General features: G+C 39.6%; 1 protein-coding gene across 1 annotated transcript in view; it reads right to left on the reverse strand.

Annotated features, from left to right (window-relative positions):
- LOC121477378 (sodium/potassium-transporting ATPase subunit alpha-1-like) overlaps window positions 1–20,772 on the reverse strand; it is a 33,563-nt gene extending 12,791 nt beyond the window's left edge. The window contains exons 1-2 of the mRNA XM_041731640.1: window positions 20,639–20,772; window positions 9,669–10,233 (exon numbers count right to left, since the gene is read on the reverse strand). Coding sequence (XP_041587574.1) covers window positions 9,669–10,233; window positions 20,639–20,772 — 699 coding nt within the window. The remainder of the gene's footprint in view (window positions 1–9,668; window positions 10,234–20,638) is intronic.
- Between the last annotated feature and the right edge of the window lie 381 nt (window positions 20,773–21,153).

Below are 21,153 nucleotides of genomic sequence, written 5' to 3' on the forward strand. Positions count from 1 at the left end.
CAATAATTTATGACTGCAGTGTTTATACTGCTGAGTAGTAACCCACTGTATGGATATACCACAGTTTGTTCATCCATTCACCTATTGAAAAACATTTGGGTTGGTTCCATTTTTCAGTCATTATGAATAAACTTTCCTGTGAACATGTTTTTGTGTTAATTCAGATTCTCATTTCTTTAGGCTAGATATCTTGGAGTAGTATTTCTGGGTCATATGATAAATATATGCTTAACTTTATAAGGAACAGCAAATTGTTTTCCAGAGTAGCCACATAATTTTACATTCCCACTAGTAATGTATCAGAGTTCCGGTTGCTGTGAATCTTTTCCAGAACCTAGTAGTATCAGTATTTTTTTTTTCGGGGGGTCCATTTTAATAGATGTGTAATGGTATCTCATATGGTTTTAATTTGTTTTTCCCTAATGGTTAATAATGTTGAATAAATTTCCATGTGCTTATTTGTCATCTATATGTTCTCTTTGTTGAAGTGTCTGTTCAGTTCTTTTCCCCATTATAAAAATTGTATTTATATTCCTACTGCAGAGTTTCGAGAGTTCTTTATATGTTCTGGGTACAAGTTTCTTGTTAGTTATATATTATAACTTTTTTCCAATCTGTAGCTTGTCCTTTAATTATCTTAACAATATTATTTTAATGAGGTGCAATTTATCTTTTTTATTTTTTAGTGGCTAGTGCTTTTGGAGTCATATCCATGAACTTTTGTCTAAAGATTTTCTCCTATTTTCTTCTAAACTTTATACTTATTACATTTGTATCTGTGATCCATTTTGAGTTCTTTTTTAAAGCTTTTATTTATTTATTTGACAGAGAGAGAAAATGAGAGAGAATGTGAGTGAGAATAAGCTGAGGGAGCTGCAGAGGAGAGGGAGAAGCGGATTCCTTGCTGAGCAGGGAGCCAGACATGGGGCTTGATCCCAGGACCATGGGATCATGACTTGAGCCGAAGGCAAATGCTTAACTGACTGAGCCACCCTGGGGCCCCATTTTGAGTTATTTTTGTATAAGATGTGAAAGATATGTCAAAATCAATTTTTCACATATGGATGTCTAATTGTTCCAAAGCCAAGTGTTGGACAGACCAAGCTTTCCCTATTGAATTACCTTTGCATCTTTCTCAGAGGTAAATTGATCATATTTCCAGGTCTCTACTCTCTTTAGTTTATTTTAATGTCTAGCTATCCAGAAATACCATACTGTTCTGACTACTGTAGATTTATATTAAGTCTTATAATTATAGTATAATTTATCTACATTTACTCTTTCTTTTTTCTTCAAAATGGGCTATTCTAGCTCCTTTGACTTTTCATATACACTTGAGAATCAGTTTTTCCATATCTAACAAAAATCTTGGATTTGATTGCTATTGAATTAAATCCATGGAACAATTTGAATCTTTGAATACATTAGAACAGTATGTTTCTCCATTTATTTTATTTTATTTTATTTTGTTTCTCCATTTATTTAGGTCTTTCAAAATTTATTTCATCACCATTTTGTAGTGTTTAGCTTACATGTGCTGTACATGTTTTATTATATTTCTACATAACTCCATTTTTAGGAGGATTTATTGAAAATGGTATTTTTACAGATTTTCATTCCCAATTATTGCTCATTGTCAGACTTCTGTGTGTAATTTTGTATACTGAAATTTTGCTAATTTCACTTTTAGTTCTGGGAGTTTTTTTTTTTTTTACTTTATTTATTTATTTATTTGTATATCTTTTTAATTGGAGTTTGATTTGCCAACATACAGTATAACATCCAGTGCTCATCCCATCAAGTGCCCCCCTTAGTGCCTGTCACCCAGTCACCCCAACCCCACCTCCCCTTCTACTACCCCTGTTCGTTTTCCAGAGTTAGGTGTCTCTCATGTTCTGTCACCCTCTCGATATTTCCCACTCATTTAGTTATTTTTTAAAATAGATATCTTGTGATTTTCTATATAGACAAATGTGATCTATTTAAAAGTACACTTTATTTTTCCTTTTCCATCTGTGTGCCTTTTATTTTTCTTGCCTTTTGCATTGGCTAGGATTTCCAACATCTATATTTATGAAGGATACTGATCTACAGTTTTCTTGGGTACTATTTTTGGTATTTAGTATCTTTGGTTTTGATTTTGGCTGGTCTCACAAAATGAATTGGGAAGTATTCCCTTCTTATCTATTTTCTATTAAAGATTGTGTAGAATTTGCTTTCTAACTTCCTTCAATGTTTGGTAGAATTCTCCAATGAAACCATCTGGGCCTGGAGAGTTCCTTTTCTGAAGGTTTTACAAATTAATAAATTTCTTTAATAGCTAAAGAATTCTTTGGATTATCTATTTCATCTTAAATGAATTTTGGTAGTTGGTGTTTTGTAAAGGAATTAATACACTTAACCTGACTAAGTTGTTGAATTAGTTGTGTGCACATAGTTGTTTGTATAGCTATGGGGGTATGATAAGCTATTCCTGCTTTCATTCCTGATATTGGTAATTAATATCTTCTTTCTTTTTTCTTTGTTAGTCTGGCTGAAGACTTATCAATTTTCTTTATTTTTTTCAAGGAATCAGATTTTAGTTTATTGATTTTCTCTTTCCAATTTCATTAGTTTTCTTCTATTTCTATTATGCTTGACTTGAGTTTATTTTTCTTCTCTTTTTACTTTCTTAAGGTGAGATCTTAGACCTTTTATTTAAAACCTCTTTCTTTTCCAATATAAACATTGATTTTTCTTTTCTAATATAAATATCCCTGAAAGCACTTTATTAGCTACATCCCATTTTGATATGTTGTATTTTAATTTTTGTTCAGTTCAAATATTTTCTAATTTTCTCTGAGACTTCCTTTTTTGACTCACAGATTAATTAGAAGTATGTTGCTTAATAGCCAAGTATTTGAAGACTTTCTAATTATGGTTCTGTTATTGATTTTTATTTTAATTCCATTGGAGTCAGAGAAAATACTCTGTTGGGTTTTGATTTTTTTTTAAAAATTTGTTAAGGTTTGTTTTATGGCCTAGGATATGATTTACCTTGGTGAATCTGTCATATGCACTTGCAAACAATTTGTATCCTGCTCTTGTTGGATAGAGTGTTCTGTGAATGTCAGTTCGGTCAAGTTGGTTGATAATGTTGTTCAGTTGTTCTACATTCTTGCTGCTTTTTTACCTACTTGTTCTATTGAGTACTGAGAGAACAGTGTGAAAATTCCAACTATATTTGAGGATTTGTCCATTTTTTCTTTCACTTCTATTTCTTTTTGCTTCATGCAATTTGAAGTTCTATTGTTAGATGCAATATATGTTAAAGATATGGCTGTCAAAATCAGCCAAAACAACAAAACAAAAAATGACTAGGATGAATTTTAGATACACAATGAATAGTTTGTTGGTATAAATATATCCTAAGTAACATTTGTATTTTATCTGGCAACTGTAATTCAGGATTGTTATGTCTTCTTGATGAATTGGCCTTTTATTAATTTGTAATGTCTCTCTTTATCCTTGCTAATTTTCCTTGCTCTGACATCTACTTTGATATTAAAAGTGATTCCAGTTTTTTTTCCCCTTAGCTTTTTTTTTATTAGTATTTTCATCTTCTAAGCACATCAAATAGAGACAGGCATTGTCAGATTTAAAAATAAGAATAGCAACACCAGTAACCATGTGCTACCTACTAGGAACTCATTTTAAATATAATGATATTGATTATATTATGTGTCAAGTAGTATACCAAATGCAATTCTATTTAGGTAGACAAAAACACCAGAGTTATCACTTTCAGAAGAGGAAACTGCAGTTTGAAAATGATATAGTTATTGCTTCAGGTCATACAGCTACTAAATAATGGAATCAGAATTTAAAGCTTAGCCTAACTCCAAATTTCATGTCTTAAGTACTAGATTGTTCTTTCTGGTTACCTTGCCTGTAAAGCAGGAGTTAGCAAATTTTTGTTTTGTTTTGTTTTGTTTTTGGTTAAGGACCAGGTGAATATTTTAGGCTTTGCAGGTCATGTAGTTTCTTTTGCAACCATCCAACTCTGCCTACAGTCCAAAAGCAGCCACTGATAATCTCTAAATAAAAAAGTGTGCTTGTGTTCTGATAAAACTTTATTTAAAAAAAAAAACTTTATTTAAAAGACAGGTGGTAGATTAGATTTGACCTGTGGGCTTCTGTTTGCCAATTCCTGCTTCTAGGTTATGGGTGGATTTTTCTGTTCTTGTCTCCTGTGGGCTATATTTCCTGGTTCTTGATTTATGAGTTCATTCCAGGTCATCATAACTAGTGATAAAGCTTAATTCACATTTCAGGCAGTCATGTGTCACGTGACCTATTCCCTTACCTAAGATCTATTTCTCTTATAAAGAACATTAACTTCTTTCTTTCTTTCTTTCTTTCTTTCTTTCTTTCTTTCTTTCTTTCTCTCTCTCTCTCTCTCTCTCTTTTTTTTTTTGGCTTAGCAGGTCCTATTATAAATGCATGATTCAGAGGCAAAAGAATAGGAACAGTGATATACAAGGCTCTGTCTAGGAGAACAAGGAGAGAGAGAGATGTTAAACACACACAATCTGCCTTCACTATGCAGCCTGGTTGCTGAATCTAGTCCAAGTATACATGTAATTCCAGTCTACTACATCCTTGAAAGAATCATTTAGTTTCTTCTTGTATGCCTCTAGGGTTATGGGACTCTCAATCCCTAAAGATAGTCCTTCCTGTATCTTCTTTGGGGATGGAATAAGTAGATTGCCCTTAGTTCTTGGAAATGTTGTGTAAATAACGAACTGAAATGTGTCTCTGTGTGATTTGTTTCCATTGTTTGAGTTTTACCCTTTGAAGTCACACAAAATGAATGTAATTTCTTCAACAAGGCAGTCTGGGATTGTAAATTTATTTTCTACTAGAGGAAGGAAAAATACTAGATCTCACAGTAGTGTCAATAGCAAGCACAAAATGCTTAAAAATAAACTTACAAAAATTCCAGGATTTATGTGTAGAAAATTTCACACATTTTTGAAAATATAAGAAAAATGGAAACAAATGGAGAAAAACACAATGAGAAGATAATACTATACAATGAGAAGACAATACTATAAAAATGCTGATTATTACCAAATTAATCATTAGATATAATATAATTCTTATTCAAACCCCAACAGCTTTAGCTTTTAGCAGGGAATATTTTGAAATAGGACTTGACTGAGCCTGAGTTTAGCATGGGAGTGCTTGCGGACTGAGGAAAGATGGGGTACGGGGTGGAAAAAGCAGGGCTGAATAGTGGGAAAACCTGGTCTGCAAAAGAGTATCAAGCTTCCTCTCCCCATGGGGAGCATGGCACTAGTTTGAATCTTTAGTTATACCAAGTTGGGATTCCCCTAGCTCCCAATCGGTCAGTTATCACATGCAAGCTGCTTCAAGAAGGAGGCCTGATCACAGGTGTGGTGTTTTTCTTTAGCTGAGTGCTCACAGCTGAGGACCATCTCTTGAGCACTTTCAGCCGTTGGTAGAATAATCCTCTATACCTGAAGAAGGATCTGGTGCTCATCACAACATCTACCCTGTGAAGAAAATTGGACAAAACTTCTGTCAGTAAAGTTCATCTAAAATATGGGGGAAATCTTGCCCCATGAGATAGTATACTATGAAGCTACCCACAATCATTAAGAGTAGATTATTGGCATAGGCAAAGAGAGACCAATCAGTGAAACAGAAATGCAAGAGCAGAACAAGAACCAGACTTTTGCATATGTAGGAACTTAGTACATAACACATGTGATCCTTCAATCTAGTAGGGAATGAATGATCATTCAATAAACAGTATTGAAATAAAAATGAAGTTAGCTTCCCTATCTCATACCTTATACTAAAGCTAATTTTAGGTGGATTAAAATCCAACTCAATATAGAAAAGAAAACTTAATAGTGCTAGAAAAAAATGTAACAACGGGAGTAGAGGATTTCCCAAGGATGATCTCAAGATCAGAATCTGTAAGAGAAAAAATATTAACATCAAATAAGATTAACATTGTACAATGGCAACAGACTTACTGTAATAAAGATTTATTTTATTTTAGAGAGAGTATGTGCACATGAGGGGAGAGGCAGAGGGAAAGGGTGAGAGAGAATCCCAAGTAGGCTCTGTGCTGACATGGAGCTGGATGCAGAACTCGATCTCACAACCCTGAGATCATGACGCAAGTCATAATCAAGAGTCCAATGCTTAACTGACTGAACCATCCAAGTACTCTGGCAACAAATTTACTGTAATTCATGTATCTAAAATTGATCAAAAGCTTATTATGTACCAGACACTGTTATCAGGACTTGATATGATTTGCCATCTAATCCTATAATTAAGGTACTGTTATGTTTCTTATTTTAGAGATGAGGAAACTGAGGACTACAGAGACATTTACCTGGTTTACATAACCAGGATGTGGAAAAGCCAAGATTTGAACCCAGTTGGTTCAAACTCCCTATTCTTTAAACAAATGTGGAAGACAGTGACAACCTAGGAGAAGTGTCATCAATGACAAAAGGTCATTATCCCTACTTGAAAAAGGTCTGTTACAAATTGAAGCTGAATTTGTCATTATTCCAATAGAACATTTAAAAACCCAAAGTAAAGAAGAAAAATAACGAGCAGTAGATAGGTGAGAAGAGCTCCAACTTGAAAGTCTCACCAGTGAAGAAGAAATGAAAAATTCAAATAAGGAGAAAGCGTTTTTCCTCTGACCCATAAGCCAAGAGTAAAAAAAGCTGCATCCTGGCAGCCCGGGTGGCTCAGCGGTTTAGCCCCGCCTGCAGCCCAGGGCGTGATCCTGGAGACCCGGGATCGAGCCCCACATGGGGCTCCCTGCATGGTGGCTGCTTCTCCCTCTGCCTGTGTCTCTGCCCCTCTCTCTCTCTAGCTGAGTCTCTATGAATAAGTAAATAAAATCTTTTTTTTTTTTTTTTTTTTTAAAAAAGCTACGACCTGGAGTGACAAGTATATGGGGAAATGGCCATTGCCATATAGCTAGTGAGAATATTGAGCAGTATAAATTTTCCAGAGCTGTTTTGCAATATTTACCAAAAGCTTTGATCCAACATTGTCACCAAAAGTTATTTAGTTTAAGAAGATACGTAAATATATATTAATATATTTTAATAATATATTAATTAATACATACATTATTCTGGTGCTGTAATGATAATAAGAGTTAATTTTTAAGAACAGAATATATTTCCACTATACTATTCTCTCATTAACGATGTCAATGCATATCTGAATTAACCTAGAAAATTGTTTAGTTTCTTATTGAGTGAAGAAAAGGTATGTATAGTGTCACATTTTGTAAATAGAGCTATAGGTATAATTATCTGGATGGCTATATCTAGAATTTTAGCAATACTTACCTTTAGATGGTGAGATTATGGACAATTTTTCCTCTTTTTATTAATCCTTATATTCTTACTTTCTACCGTAAATGTTTGCATCTTGTGTAAAAAATATAAATTTTGTTGATGTCAAAGTTTTGGGTAGATGTTCTTAAATCTGAAGCCTTTTTGGAAATAGCAGTCACATTCCTAGCTGGCATTAAAAATATCTGTAAAATGTGTTTCGCCTGGTTTCATTTTTTTGGTTTCAATTTGGGTCACTTTTTAAAATTTCAACTTGGATCTTTTTTTTTTTTTGGCCTGCGTTCTCTGTGTATGTTTGCTCCCAGTACCTAGAAAACTTGCCTTTTCATTTGGTAAGTAAAGCAGTCAGAACAAAGCCACCAATGTAATTTGAGTAGGTGTGGATCAGAATGAATCAGGCTGCAGGAAATGATTTGGGACTGTTTTTCAAGATCTTTGCTTTTTTTTCAGTCTTTTGTATTCAGGGAAGATTGAAAGCCCAAGTGGGAGAGAAAGGCTTTCAGATTCTCAGGTTTTTAAAATACAGGTCTCCAAGGCCTTCGACTGAGCTTCCTAGGCATGACAGGAACAGAATTTGGTGCAAAAAGCAAGCAAATCGCCTTGGCGAAGATATTATCCCTTGGTCCCTCCCAGCTCCCCAAGTGTCCTGGGCTTTCTCTGCTCTCCTCCTCTGTCAAACATCTCTCTGCCTTTTCTCTACTTCTCCTCCTCCCAGCTCCCTAAACTGCCAGTGTCCTTGAATTTGAACTTCTTCCCAAAGAGAGAAGAATAGCCTAGGGAAATAAGAAGAGGAAACGAGTTTATTTTCCAGTTCTCAGGGGCTACCTTTAGTAAGAAGGCTCGAGGACTGTGCCAAGCAGTGTATGTGTATTGCTGTTTTGTTTACTTTTATATATATGCATTGCCCTTCCACTTAGCCCCTCCCTAAAACTGTCTGCACACCCTGCTCATCCCTACAGGATTCCTGACTGGGGAGCCATGTAACAAAGGGAAGGAAGAATGAGATACAAGCAATATGCTATCATGGACACTGGGGGGCAAAGGAGGGTGGGAGATGGTCTGAACAGAATAGGCTGTGGTATAGCAAAATACCTACAGATATTTCTGCTCATTTCAGATTCGTTTGTTTGTTCTTTCATTTATTTGCCCACGCTCAAACATAATCTGTAGTTCCTATACATGGCAGACACTGTACCAGGCCAATTGGATAGACAGATAAACCTACTTCAAACCTCAAGTAGTTCAGTTAGAGACAAGATTGCTAATTATGGATGCTCATCAGAATCACTTGTAAGAATGCAGATTTCTGGGCACCATCCAAGACCTTCTGAATCAAATTGCCAGGGAAGTTTCAGAAATTGTAATTGCATCAAATTTCCCAGATAGTTCTGTGTAGTCAGTACTGGTCTGAAGACCAATGTTAGGAAACAACTGGTAATAGCTTCATGATTTACAAAAGAAAAAAATAATTAGGAACCAAATCACGGTGCAAATGCCAGGCCAGCCAGCTTCTTCTTTCTCCTTTCCTTCCCACTATGCTTCCTTTTAGGAACACCAAAGTCGAGGATAGTTTTTCAGCTTTCTATTGCTGTGTAACAAATGGCACCCAAGCTAAGTGACTTAGAAAAGCAAACAACAACAACTGGTTGTTTTTCACAATTCTATGGGTTGACTGGGATCAGCTAGGTGGTTCTTCTGTTCTACATGATCAGATTGAGGTCACTTACACGGCTGCATTCAGAGGGGCCATGGCCTCTCCCTTTCTACCCTAAGCTGGGGGAGCCCTGGTGGGACAGTATATATTTCAACTGGGAACTACTTTCTAGTCTGTGTGGGCTACTGAACCACACCTGCCCTCAACACAGCCACTCATCTGGAGCCCAGAACACTTTGGAGCCAGACTTAGACCTGTCTGCATAGGAGCCATCATCCATGAGCCAAAAGGAGTCAGACAGCCTCCAGAGAACAGGGTACTACAGAACATTGGACAGCTACCTGCCATGGCTGGCTCTTAGCCACATCCGTCCAGCTCTGGACACACCCCCCAGAGATGGAGATCTGTGGTGGTGGAGACCTCCAGAATGATGCTGTCCTCCCCTACTCCACCCTGGATACATGCTACTTTTGAACCATGAGGCCTTAGGACCATATGGCCTTAGGAAAGCTGAAGGATCAGCCTGGGAACTTGTCTCTTCATTTAGTCCCTAATAAGACAATAAATGTGTTTTTAGAGGCCTTTCATAAAAAAAAAAAAAAAAAAAGAGCGAGCCAGGTGGCTGAACTCTTATCGAACGAGACACCACTCTGATTCTCTGTCGTGTCGGCTTCATGGATTTGATTGTCGAACCACATGTGGGCAACGGTCATCCGGTTCTGAGTCAGAGTTCCAGTTTTATCTGAGCAGATGGTGGACGTGGATCCCAAAGTCTCCACAGCTTCTAAGTTCTTCACTAAGCAGTTTTTCCTTGCCATGCGTTTGGCAGTGAGGGTCAGACATACCGTGACAGTGGCCAGCAGACCTTCCGGCACATTGGCTACGATGATTCCGATGAGAAAGATGACGGCCTCAAGCCAGGTATACTCAAGGATCAAAGAAAGGATAAAGAAGGACACACCCAGAAACACGGCCACACCCGTGATGATATGGATAAAATGTTCAATTTCTGCAGCGATGGGAGTCTGGCCTCCTTCCAGCCCGGAAGCAAGTGTGGCAATTCTTCCCATGACAGTGCGATCCCCAGTGTATACAACAATGCCGCGTGCAGTGCCTTCCACACAGTTGGTTGAGAAGAAGGCAATATTCCTCGTTTCCAGGGGGTCTCTAGTGAGGCTGAAATGTCCAGGATGGTCTCTCGTCCTCTATGAGTTGCTCTCCATGTGATCTCTCCTAATTCAGTAATCCAGCCCAATTCTCTCTACTATCTTTGTAGCCAACCCCCCCCCCCCCCCCCGCAAAAAAAAGCTGATGCTGACAGTTTGTTTAAGGCTTGGGCTTGAAATCCCAGAAAATTACTTCTGCTGTATTCCATGCATTCTCTTGGGCAAAATGAGACACTGGACCAGCCCAGATTCAAGGGAAAAGAGAAGTAAACTCACCTCTCACTGAAAGGAAGAGGAAAGAATTTGTGGTCATCTTTAATCTACCATACAGTTTTTAAAAATTATGCTGCTTTATTAGGTCCACATACCCACAGACTTCACAGATGACTCCAGGCTAGGGGTTGCAGATATGGTTCTAGAAATCAGTCAACTTAGACCAAGACCTTGGCTAGTTGTATAAGTGGTCATAAATGAACAATAAACTTTAATAGGAACAGGCTGTAAATACAAGATAGGTCACTCCATTGTGACTACATAAAAAAAGAGCTAAAGGTAAATAATGAACAAACAAGGCATGAGACTGTAATCTAGTGTTTTTGCCAAAAAGGAAAAGCACAATATCGGATATGCTTAGAAATTCTAAAGAATAGTAAAGCCGTGACTAGAATATCATATCCAGTTTTGGTTCTTATAATTAGGAGCCAGAGTTGTTCAGGTTAGAAATAGAATTGATTTTTTTGTTTCTCCATCATGTCCTAGAGCCAGGACTTGATTAGGGAATCCAGGATAGCTTATACTGCAGGAAATGAGGAGTTTGGATTTGGATGCGGGGAGAAGGAGACAATTGAATGGCAGGCCATCAGCCACCTGTTGACTCTCTAGAGCCAGGACTTAGGGTATCAATTAGGCCATGTCGTTTTCTGTTTCACCATCCTTTGGCTATTCAGGTTACACAGAGTAAAGCCTAGGTCTGTGCAAGAGCCAGCAAGGCCCCACCTAGTCTGGCCTCTCTAACTAATTTCATCTTCTACAAATATTTTCCCTTCTCACTTTACTCCCATCACAGTAGCCTTTCTGTTGCTGCTTAGAGATGCCAGCACATACCTGCCTCCAGCCTCTTGCACTCATTCCTCTCTTTACCTGGGATGCTCCTCTGTAGATCTGCATGGCTCATCCCTCACTTCCCCAAGGTCTCAGCCTATATTCAAGCCATCACCCCATATAAAGTGGTAACCCCCACTTTCATACTCCCTATCACTATCTATCCCTATCACACTGCTTTGCTTTTCTCCCTGCACTTCTAGCATTGGGTATACATTTATTTTCTTGTTTATATGTTTGTTGTCTCTTTTCCCTCACCAGTATGCTAGCTTCAGGAAAGCAGCAGCACGGCTTTGTCTCCTTTATACCTCTAGTGGCGCCAGCAGTCCCTCGCACCTTCTAGGTACTCAGGAAGAGTTTCTTGAATAAATAAATGGATCTCCTCGTGAGCCTTGGGGAACTGAATACAACACTGAGATCATAGCACCCTGAGTGCTTGTTGAATTGACCTGTTGGCCAGTATGTTGCAGAGTCAATGGGCCAGGAGACTGGAGTTAAGTCCCTGCTTTGCCTCTAACTTCTTTGTGACTTTGGGCAAATGTTTACCCTTTCCATGTCTCAACAGGCATATCCTCTACAAAACTCAACATTTTGAGGAATCTTAGGTGGGAAAGTGTTTTGGAAAGAAGATTACCAATGGTCTTGTATTATTCTTTGAGGCTCTTGCCTGTTGCTCAAGGCAAGAGAATTGCAGCCTATGCTTTCAGTTCAAATCTTTGTATCCTGCTTATGGGGAGGGACATTATTGACCTAGCCAATTGTTAGTGCGTGAGAAAGTAAGAATAATGAATTCCAGAGGGCAAGTGGGGGCTCACCAGGTGGGTAGAGATGACATTATCCAGGAACTGGGAGACGTGGAGTTTTTCACTGTTGAGGTTGGTTAGAATGCATGTCAGGAATACTTGGTCAAGGGTTTTACAGAGTTTTGAATCCCTTTCCTCATAGAAATGGTTATTTTTAAAAATGCTAATTGATATAGCAAGAACATGGTCTTAGATGTCAAATTACCTAGATTCGAATTCTATTACCACTTGTTAAGTGTGAGACCTAATATTTTAAAATCCTAGTTTCACCTTCTGTAAAATGGGCATTTTAGAAATTATTATTACCTTGCCAGGCCATTATGAAGATTAGATGAAATATTCCATGCAAAGTGGCTGGAACATATGTATGTTTGCAATTATTATTATTATTACTACTACTACTACTATTATCAGGAACAGTAGTAGAGTAGTAATGGTAGACTCACATTTATCTACCTTAAATCCTGTCTCATTTTCTATTCAGTGAAATGAGATACCAATCTGTATCACAAGGCTGCTGTGAAACCAAATGATGGTGTATGTCAAAGAACTTTGTAAATGTGAAAGCTTTATCCAGATGTGAGTTATTATTAAATGTTAAGATTCAGCTACTATCATGAGCCCCAGGGCCCAGCTCCATTTCCCCTTCCCCATGGGACACATACAATGTACCCTCTACCTTGCCTTTGGCCCCACAGTCTCCCAGTTCCTCCAGTTGCTGGGTCAGATCATCCTCCAGAACCAAAGGGACCAAGAGCCTCAGCTCCAGATGCAGGGTAAACACAGGCCTCACTCTTGTCAAAGTCTCTGCAAAGGACCCTGGAGGCCATGATGGGAGGACATACTCTAAAAGCTACCACTGCGGACCTATATGAGAGTTGTCAAAACTGTCAACAGGAAGGTTGTCAAGTTTCTCTCCCTGAGGTTTTTAAAAATAAGAGTCTTGCCTGAAGATGGAGCCTTAATTATATGACCTCTCAAGATCACATCTCATTAAAATTCCATGTCACTTCCTGAGTTTGTATAGCCTCTCTTTTGAGAGTAAGGCCCTTCAGTAATTAAACATCTGAAGGAACTGGGCATTCATTATCTGAGCATTAATTCTGAAGACAGATCAGGGGATTCTGCAATTTCAACTCATTTTGGTAAATGGTCATTTGATTATTATCCAGCTGATGGAATTAGAAAGAGATCTTTGAACTCCATCTTTGTTCACATCCCTGTTCTTAGGGTTTCTCTGTGTAAAGGTCTTTGATTAACTGGCTATAAGGATGCTCTGTTGGATTTCCTTTGTAGACATGCCAGTCCCCTCTGTGATATAGGGAGCTCCTTTGGGGCCAGAAACCCATCTTGTCCTTGTGTGTCTCTTGCTGCCTGTCACTACACAGGATCTAAATGTTACAAAGTAAATATTTTTGTTTTGTTTTTAATAAACAAATGAATACAATTTCAGGGGAACTGTCAATTGATCATGACCAAACTTGGGACTGCTATTAAAAAAAAATTCATCTTTCATCTTGGATTTGCTTTTTGGTTGTCTGTTATCTCAGAATGAAATAAGTAACAAACATTTTGAAGTAGATTTTTATGACAATTCTGAATTAATTTTAATGAAATTAAGCCCATTTCTGGAGTTTGCAGAAGGCACATGGAGTTTGTCCATAGAGGAAAACATCAGACTCTCTTTTCACACTACTCAGAAAATGGGACAGAAGAAGGTGTCTGATGATGATAACAATGAAAGTGGATGTGAAATTTACATTCTAGTCCTGTGTCCTGTGCTTTGTTGTCTGGTTAAGATGGAAACTCATCCAGCAAAATTTGACATGATTAATATAGACCCATTTTTCTGAGCCAGGGATTTCCTGAAAGAGGGTGGTAGACTGAAGTCATAAGATTTGAATCCTGATTTTGACACCACGGACCTTGATTTCTGTGTGGGTATGATGGGGGTGGAGTGGTGAGGGGAAGCTCTACTGTTCTATGACTCAGTGCCTGGCTCCTTGTAAGGCGCCCACCAGAGAGTGGAAATAGCACGGAACACGATGGTTCTGAGTGAATTCCTTGGGAGCAGAGTCTCTCACAATGCTTAATGCATGAGAAATAGCAAGGAGTGTTTATTGCCTAATGAGTGTGTCATGCTGGTTTGGCCCTGGCTTTGAGGATAGACTGAACTGGCTCTTTTCCTTGGATCTGCCACTCGATAGCTTTGTCACTTTATGTATGATAACCTTTCTAAGTCATTATAAAATGATATTTACATTCCATTGAAAAATGGAAATAAAAATAGTGCCCATATCATAAAGTTGGTGAAAGGACTGGTGGGACGAAGTATGTAAGATGATGTAAGAACCACCTGATACACAGTGAATGCTAAAAAAATAATAATTGCTAATGTGGTGGTGTGGGATGAAGGTGGTGAGAACCAGGATTACCTGAAAGAGACAAGGATGTCAGTTTCCTTATTTGTCTCTTAGATTGTTGAGAAGATTAAGAAGAGTTTAACAGAATACCTGGCACACAGTAGGTGCCATTAAAGTGTCGATATTTTAAAGAAAAACACGTTCATAAGTTCTCCACGCTCTCCAACATAGATCAAGCTTCTCCTGTGTGAAGTCAACAGAGAAAGTAGGCGTGTGCTGCCACTGAGACATTTTCTGGGCATTAGTGTTCGATTTCATGATCAAGAAGGAACAATTCATTCCCTCCTGGGTGTGCTGTTGTCTCTAAAGACAACAGGTGCTCTGCCATAGTATAGCAAATCCTTCTTTCTTTTCCTCTTTTCTTCCCGTTTCTCCTTCTTTTGTGTTCTCCCCCCAACCCCCGCCCCTTGCCTTTTGGTTTGTATTCAAGTTATTTTCCCTCTGCTGTGATCTTCCCCCTCACATCTGCTCTTATCCCTCCTTTGCTGCTGAGCCACATGAGTCATGAGGGCCGCTCTGACAGAGGTGCAACTGTTCTTTGGCAATCAAAGAGCTTCTCAGGCCTGCTCAAAGTCATACGGTAATGCTGCAAATGCCAGCTCAAATGCCAGCAGAAAGCTGGACCCCCTTTCATCTCTTCCTTTTGAAGAACTTCTTTGTGGGGGGCCCCTCACAAATAGTATCTTGAGACAGAGTGCATTTTAACCCATTTGTTTTGCTTTTCTTCCTCAACCCTTGTAGAAGGAGTAGGAAGTTGGAATCAGTGATCAAACTGCTGCTCCACAGAGGGAGCCTCTCCTGAAACTGCACCATGGACTTGGGCTAAAAATGAGGTAATTTCCCCAAAGTGTAGCTTTGTCACATCCACTGAATCATTTGGGAGGCCTTGTCTAGGACTGCCTCAGCACCCTACTGGTAACTCATGGGGTTACCCCCAAAGACTGTGGACTTGTCTAAAAATCCATGGGTTGTCTCATTTGAAAATTGTGAATCTGATCACATTTTTTATATTTTAAATATTTTAAACTGGTTTACTGTGAACCATTATGAATATCCCAGGCTCAAAACTTATTTAGGGAGAATTTTGGATTCTAGGAATAATACCAGAAGCTTGTCCTTCTGTCAGAACATTTGTAAAGAGTTTTCCTCCTCACATTAGTAAACACCCAAAAATGAGATCAAGATTCCTTCTAAACCCCATTATTTAACTAGTCATATTTAGTTACTTATTGTTTATATTCAGCCTAAAGGCCCTGACATCAGTGCACTACTAATGGGAGCAAGGAACTGTCTTCATTCCAGAACTGAGCTGATACCTCCTGAAGGTGAGATCCTTGTGAGATGTTTCCCGAATAATTAGGAAGAGCCTGAAGGATGTATGGCTTGGTATTTAGTCTTATTCTATTTCTAACAAGCTTTGTTCCTTGTCCTGGTACAGGTGAATCAACAGCTATCTAAGGAGGAAGAGATCATTTCTGCTGTCCCACATTCAACCTCCATCCTGGACTGAAACTGGTATTGAACATCTACTGCATGTAAGCATATAACCTCCCTTATCTATAGTCTTTATGAGAACTCTGTGAAATGTTGTTATACTAAGTCTTCGGATAAAGAAACTGAGGCTCAAAAGAATCAAGTGACTTTGGCAGATTATAGTTTCAAAAGATGGTCTTAGCAATATTTCCTGTTGCGTGGCTCATCCAGAGTCTTGCCTCTCTCTTACCCCGAGGGGAAGTCCATTTTTTTCTCCCCTATAAACTTGGCAGGATTTTGTGATTGCCTCAAGAGGTAGAATGTTGTAGAGGTGATGCTACATGACTTCTCAGGTTGTTTTAATAAAAGGTGACATTGTTATATCTAGCTCTTTCTCTTTCTTTAGGAATATTTACCACCGGAGCGCATAACCATGTTGTGAGGAAGCTCAGGGTATGTGGAAAGATCACATGGGGACATTCGGTCCCATAGCTCTGGCTAAGGTCCCAGCCAACAACCTACACCAAGTGCTAAGCCTTCCAATGATTCCAGCCCCCAATGTCAAGCCACTCCAGTTTATGGTGGCATAGCAGAGACAAGCTGATCCTGCTAAGTCCTGACCTAATTGCAGATTCACAAGCAGTGTAAACACCATTGATATTATGAAGTTTTAGGATGGTGTGTGACATAGCAATAAAACCAAAAACGTAAGCTTGTATAACTAGTCCATGCATGAGCCAGGATTCAAACTTAAATCTTCATCCCACCATAGGTTCTGTGATTACTATACGACTTTACACCACTGTAGGCTGGTTCCACTGTCCCGATCCTTATTCTTCCAAGTGTTTCTCCTCAAGTAACTCTTCTTCTCCAAAGTCCTCTTTCAGCCTGGACCCAGAGCCATTCTGCCTCTGCTTGCTGTAGCTGTGCTCATTACTCTTCTTTCCCTAATTACTATACGGAAACCTGAACAGCAACACACACCTCCTGGATATAGACAGGCCTTATGCACTCCTGGGGATGCTTTCCATATTATATTGTGTTTTTTATCATTGTTTCCTAAGGGCATAATAATAAGTCTTCACAGTAGCAGTGGTAAGTGTACAGGTCTTGACATCTGAATGTCGAGGTTCAAATCCTGCCTCTTTCATTCACCAGCTGTTTGACCTCAGGCAGTTTAACTTCTCTGTATCTTAGTTTTCCCAACTACACAATGGGGCTAATACCATTTCCTTCTTCATAGAGTTGCTGCAATGGATTAATGAATTAAGAAATTAGCACCCTAGAACAGCAGTTAGCATATTAGTTCTCAGTTAATGTCATTTATGGGTCACCTATAATTTAGAAGCATAGTTCATCACATATTTTTTATTTTTTTTAAGATTTTATTTATTTATTCATGAAAGACACACAGAGAGAGGCAGAGACACAGGCAGAGGGAGAAGCAGGCCTCTCATGCGGAGCCCAATGCGGACCTCAATCCCAGGACCCAAGATCACGACCTGAGCCAAAGGCAGATGCTCAACCACTGAGCCACCTAGGTGCCCCTCACACATTTTTTTCTACTTAGGTCATTGGACAGGAAAATAATGTTAAATTCTCCCATTGCTTGTTTTCCTCTGTGGTTCTGTGTGACCTGCTTTTGTTTAGTGTGGAAGGTGGGGCAAACTCTGCTGGTCATCCATCTTTGAGTAGGGAAGACCAGAGACTGGCCAGAGACTTTGGCATCCAAGGTTTAGCCCTGCCCTTATCTTAGCCACATCACCTTCTGCCAAATGAGAACTGTTGGCCTCTGTTAGTTGTTTGTGGTGTGTGTGAATAGATGTGTAAATCAAAATTTATTTTGGAAGACACTTGAGAAAATTGGGTATCTTTCCATAAGGACTCAGGGGAACCAATGGACAGGCAACAAAAAAGGTTGGGGAAATCTTTCTGGCTTCATACAAGTAATAGAGAAACACAAACAATTGGCTAGGACAGGTAGTGGCTGACACAGCACCAACGATCACACAGGACAGAACTGCAGGGGATCTTCAGTCCAATCTCCAGGGGTAGTTCCGGGGGTAAAGCAACTGCTCTGCTACTGCCTGCATGGACTTTAAGAGCCTGTGGCTTGATTACCTTGTGTCCTTGATCACCAAGGGCATTTGACGTTGGGGTCTATTAATTCAATTAGACTGAAATGACTTGGATTCCCCATCTTCATAATTAACTTTCTGTTCTGCTTCTTTTCCTTGAAGAAAAACTGAGGTAGACAGGTAGCTGTGACAAAGCAATATATATTTAGAAGTGCCATTTGCTGAAACTAGCCGAGTGTCAGAAATTGCAGGAAACATATAATTATCCAGTCTGCCTCATGGCTGAGGAGCCCTATTGGTGTGATGGCTAAATTAGTTTTATGATATTATTTTTGGCTTAAGTTCAGGTGAACCGAGGGACCTCAGGAGGCACACAAACTCTCTGCCATCTCTCTGTTTTCAGCACCTATCCTTGCTGTGTGGGAACCAATGTGGTATCAACGTGAAATATAAATTGAAAAGCTTCCCCTGGCCCTCTGTGTACCGCCCAGCTTTTTATATCAGTGACTCGATTTCTATCACTTGTCTGCCATGCTCTTGAAGTCTTTGCTGTCTCAGTGTGCTGTTTGGATGCTTAATGCCTCCTCTGTTGAAGTCCATTCCCTTGGAGCTGGTGTTAATGAGGTCCCACGAAGTAGCGCTACATTTTGCAGCACAATTTCAGTTGCCCAGAGAGATGGATGGTATGAAACAGGCAAAAGGGCTCCATCAAGTCGGCATGGAGAACAGGACCACCAGGAGCCCTGAACGGAATTCAATCAGGTGGTGCTGGAGAGTAGGAGAAGGGGGAGAGATCCCTTTGACAGGAAAACAAATTGAAAGGGAAAGAAAATCAGAAGACAAATGCCAGTTTTCAAAATGGGGGCTGGGAATAGAGGGGCCCTGCATTTGGCCAAATCGAGGCTTCACACTGCAATGGTTTTCTAATATTCTGGGGAGATTTCTATCTGACATTGGTCAGGGTCTCGATTAAGGTGTCTCCTGAGGATAGAAACTTTCCTTTGTAGCTTTTGGGTGCCAGGATTAATCTCAGTTCAGATGATGGCCCCATTTGAGCAGTTTAAAAATTGCGTAGATAGCTAGTGATTATGCCTCCTTTCCTCTCCTGTCAGCTTGCATTTAATGGCAGCTCATTGCAGATAAAAACTTGGGAGTGGTATTGCATCATGTGGGTGTACCCATGCACACACACACACACACACATACACACATGCTCACGTGCATGCATGCACACACTTTGAAATGTGAGCCCTGGAGAAAGTTCTAGATGAAGGGGTCCTTGTTATTGTATTAAAAGTAAAAACTGCACTTGTCTAAAAGGTACATGGCACATCTGAAGGCTCTTTGAAACTCTGCCTCTCTGCTTCAATGTTCTATGCATTTTTAAGCAGGGAGACTTCAGGCAGCTGCAGGGAATAGGACAACTTAGCACATACCTTTAGGCTTTCCCCAGTGAAGTGACATTCTTTTCCTTGGGCAGTTCTGAAATAGTGATTCCCCATTTGACTCAACTGTAGCTTCGCAGCTGGGAGATTTAGACAACCTGGTGTAAATCCGGGCTGCTCTATTTACGTTGTGTGGGACCATCAGCATTTTACTTAACAGTTTGGAGGTTCCGTTTCCTCAATTGTAAGGTGGCGATATTTAATGTTGCTGTGATGCTGTTGTAAGGGTGGTATGAAATAAGGTATGTCAACGTAGTGCTTGCCGAGCAACAAGTGCTCAACAATTGTTACCGATTTATAACAACAGCAGCCTTAAGTGTTGGCCATCGTGGCATATACGAGAAACGGTTTGGAGAGAAAAGCTGAGATTATGCACTCCTAGCCAGAAAAAGACATTAAGGAATGAGTTTCACCAACCTCATTTGGAATATAAGGCTAAGTTCTTAGGGGGTAGTATCTCATAAGTGGGCTTTTATCAACACACTTTTACAGCACACGATGCGGCCAACTGTATAAGATAACTTAACCTCCTCAAGATGCCCCTAAAGTGAGGGTGTGCAGTGGGAGAGGTGGGCATTATTGTTTCTTTAATAAAAGTGAGGCCCTGAGAGAGAGAAGGCACTTCTTGCACATGGTTCTCAGACCTGACGTGGAGTCCTGTGAGCTGCAGTGGTTATGGCCTCCTGCTCAAGCTGAGGATGAGGCCATGACTTTTGATAGTGGAGAGGGAGAAGAGTGAGTTGAGTTCTGAGATAACGACGGTACCTGGGATTGAGATATAACATTGGTGGTTGGCTATCAGTCTATTGATTCTGCAAATTGGGTTGTTCCCACATTCAGGCCACACAGACACAACACTACAGAGGAGCAGTGTTTTTAACCAAACTGTTGCTCTTGACATTTCACTCATTCAACACTTACTCCTTCATCTAATGAGTATGTCCCTATGCCAGCAATGGGCATCTCTCATCTCCTTATGAGGTCCACATTCTCTCTGCCCCTGTAGTCTAGATCTTAGTGAAAATCTCAGCCACATAATTAGCCCTCTGAGCCAGATTCCTTGGTGTGTCTTAGCTTCTTGCTTTCCCTCACTTGCTGTTCACTTGTCCCTTGTTTGGCTTTTTGAGGTGGCCTCCTAGTGTCCCTTCCTCTAGTTGCTTATGTGGAACCTCCTGCTTACATCCTTGAAAGGCTTCTTCCAGAGTGATGGCCAATTCCCTTAGCATGCCTCAAAGGCCTTTCCTTATTTGACCCCTCCCTACTCAGCCTCATCCTCTGCCACCCTCTCTCCTGCCTCCTTGCTTCAGAAATACTGGTACCTTTCCTAGCACTGCATGTGCTTTCTTGCTTTGGAACCTTGGCTGTATTCTCAGCTGAACTGTATTTGCCCTGCCCCAGTGGCCTGGAAAATACTTGTGTTTCCTTTTAGATTTCTCTTCAATGTCCCCTCCTCTGGGAAGCCTTTCTCTCTTTTTTTTATTGCTTCTGTGCAATGTCGATTATGTTCTCCATAATCATCCTTCTCTGAATAATCCTCCAAAGTTGAACTAAGCACATCAGACTGTAATTATTTGCATGTAAGTCTATCTTAAAAGACAGTCCTCTAC

Source organism: Vulpes lagopus, chromosome 2 (genome assembly GCF_018345385.1).
Source record: "Vulpes lagopus strain Blue_001 chromosome 2, ASM1834538v1, whole genome shotgun sequence".
Lineage (NCBI taxonomy): Eukaryota > Metazoa > Chordata > Mammalia > Carnivora > Canidae > Vulpes > Vulpes lagopus.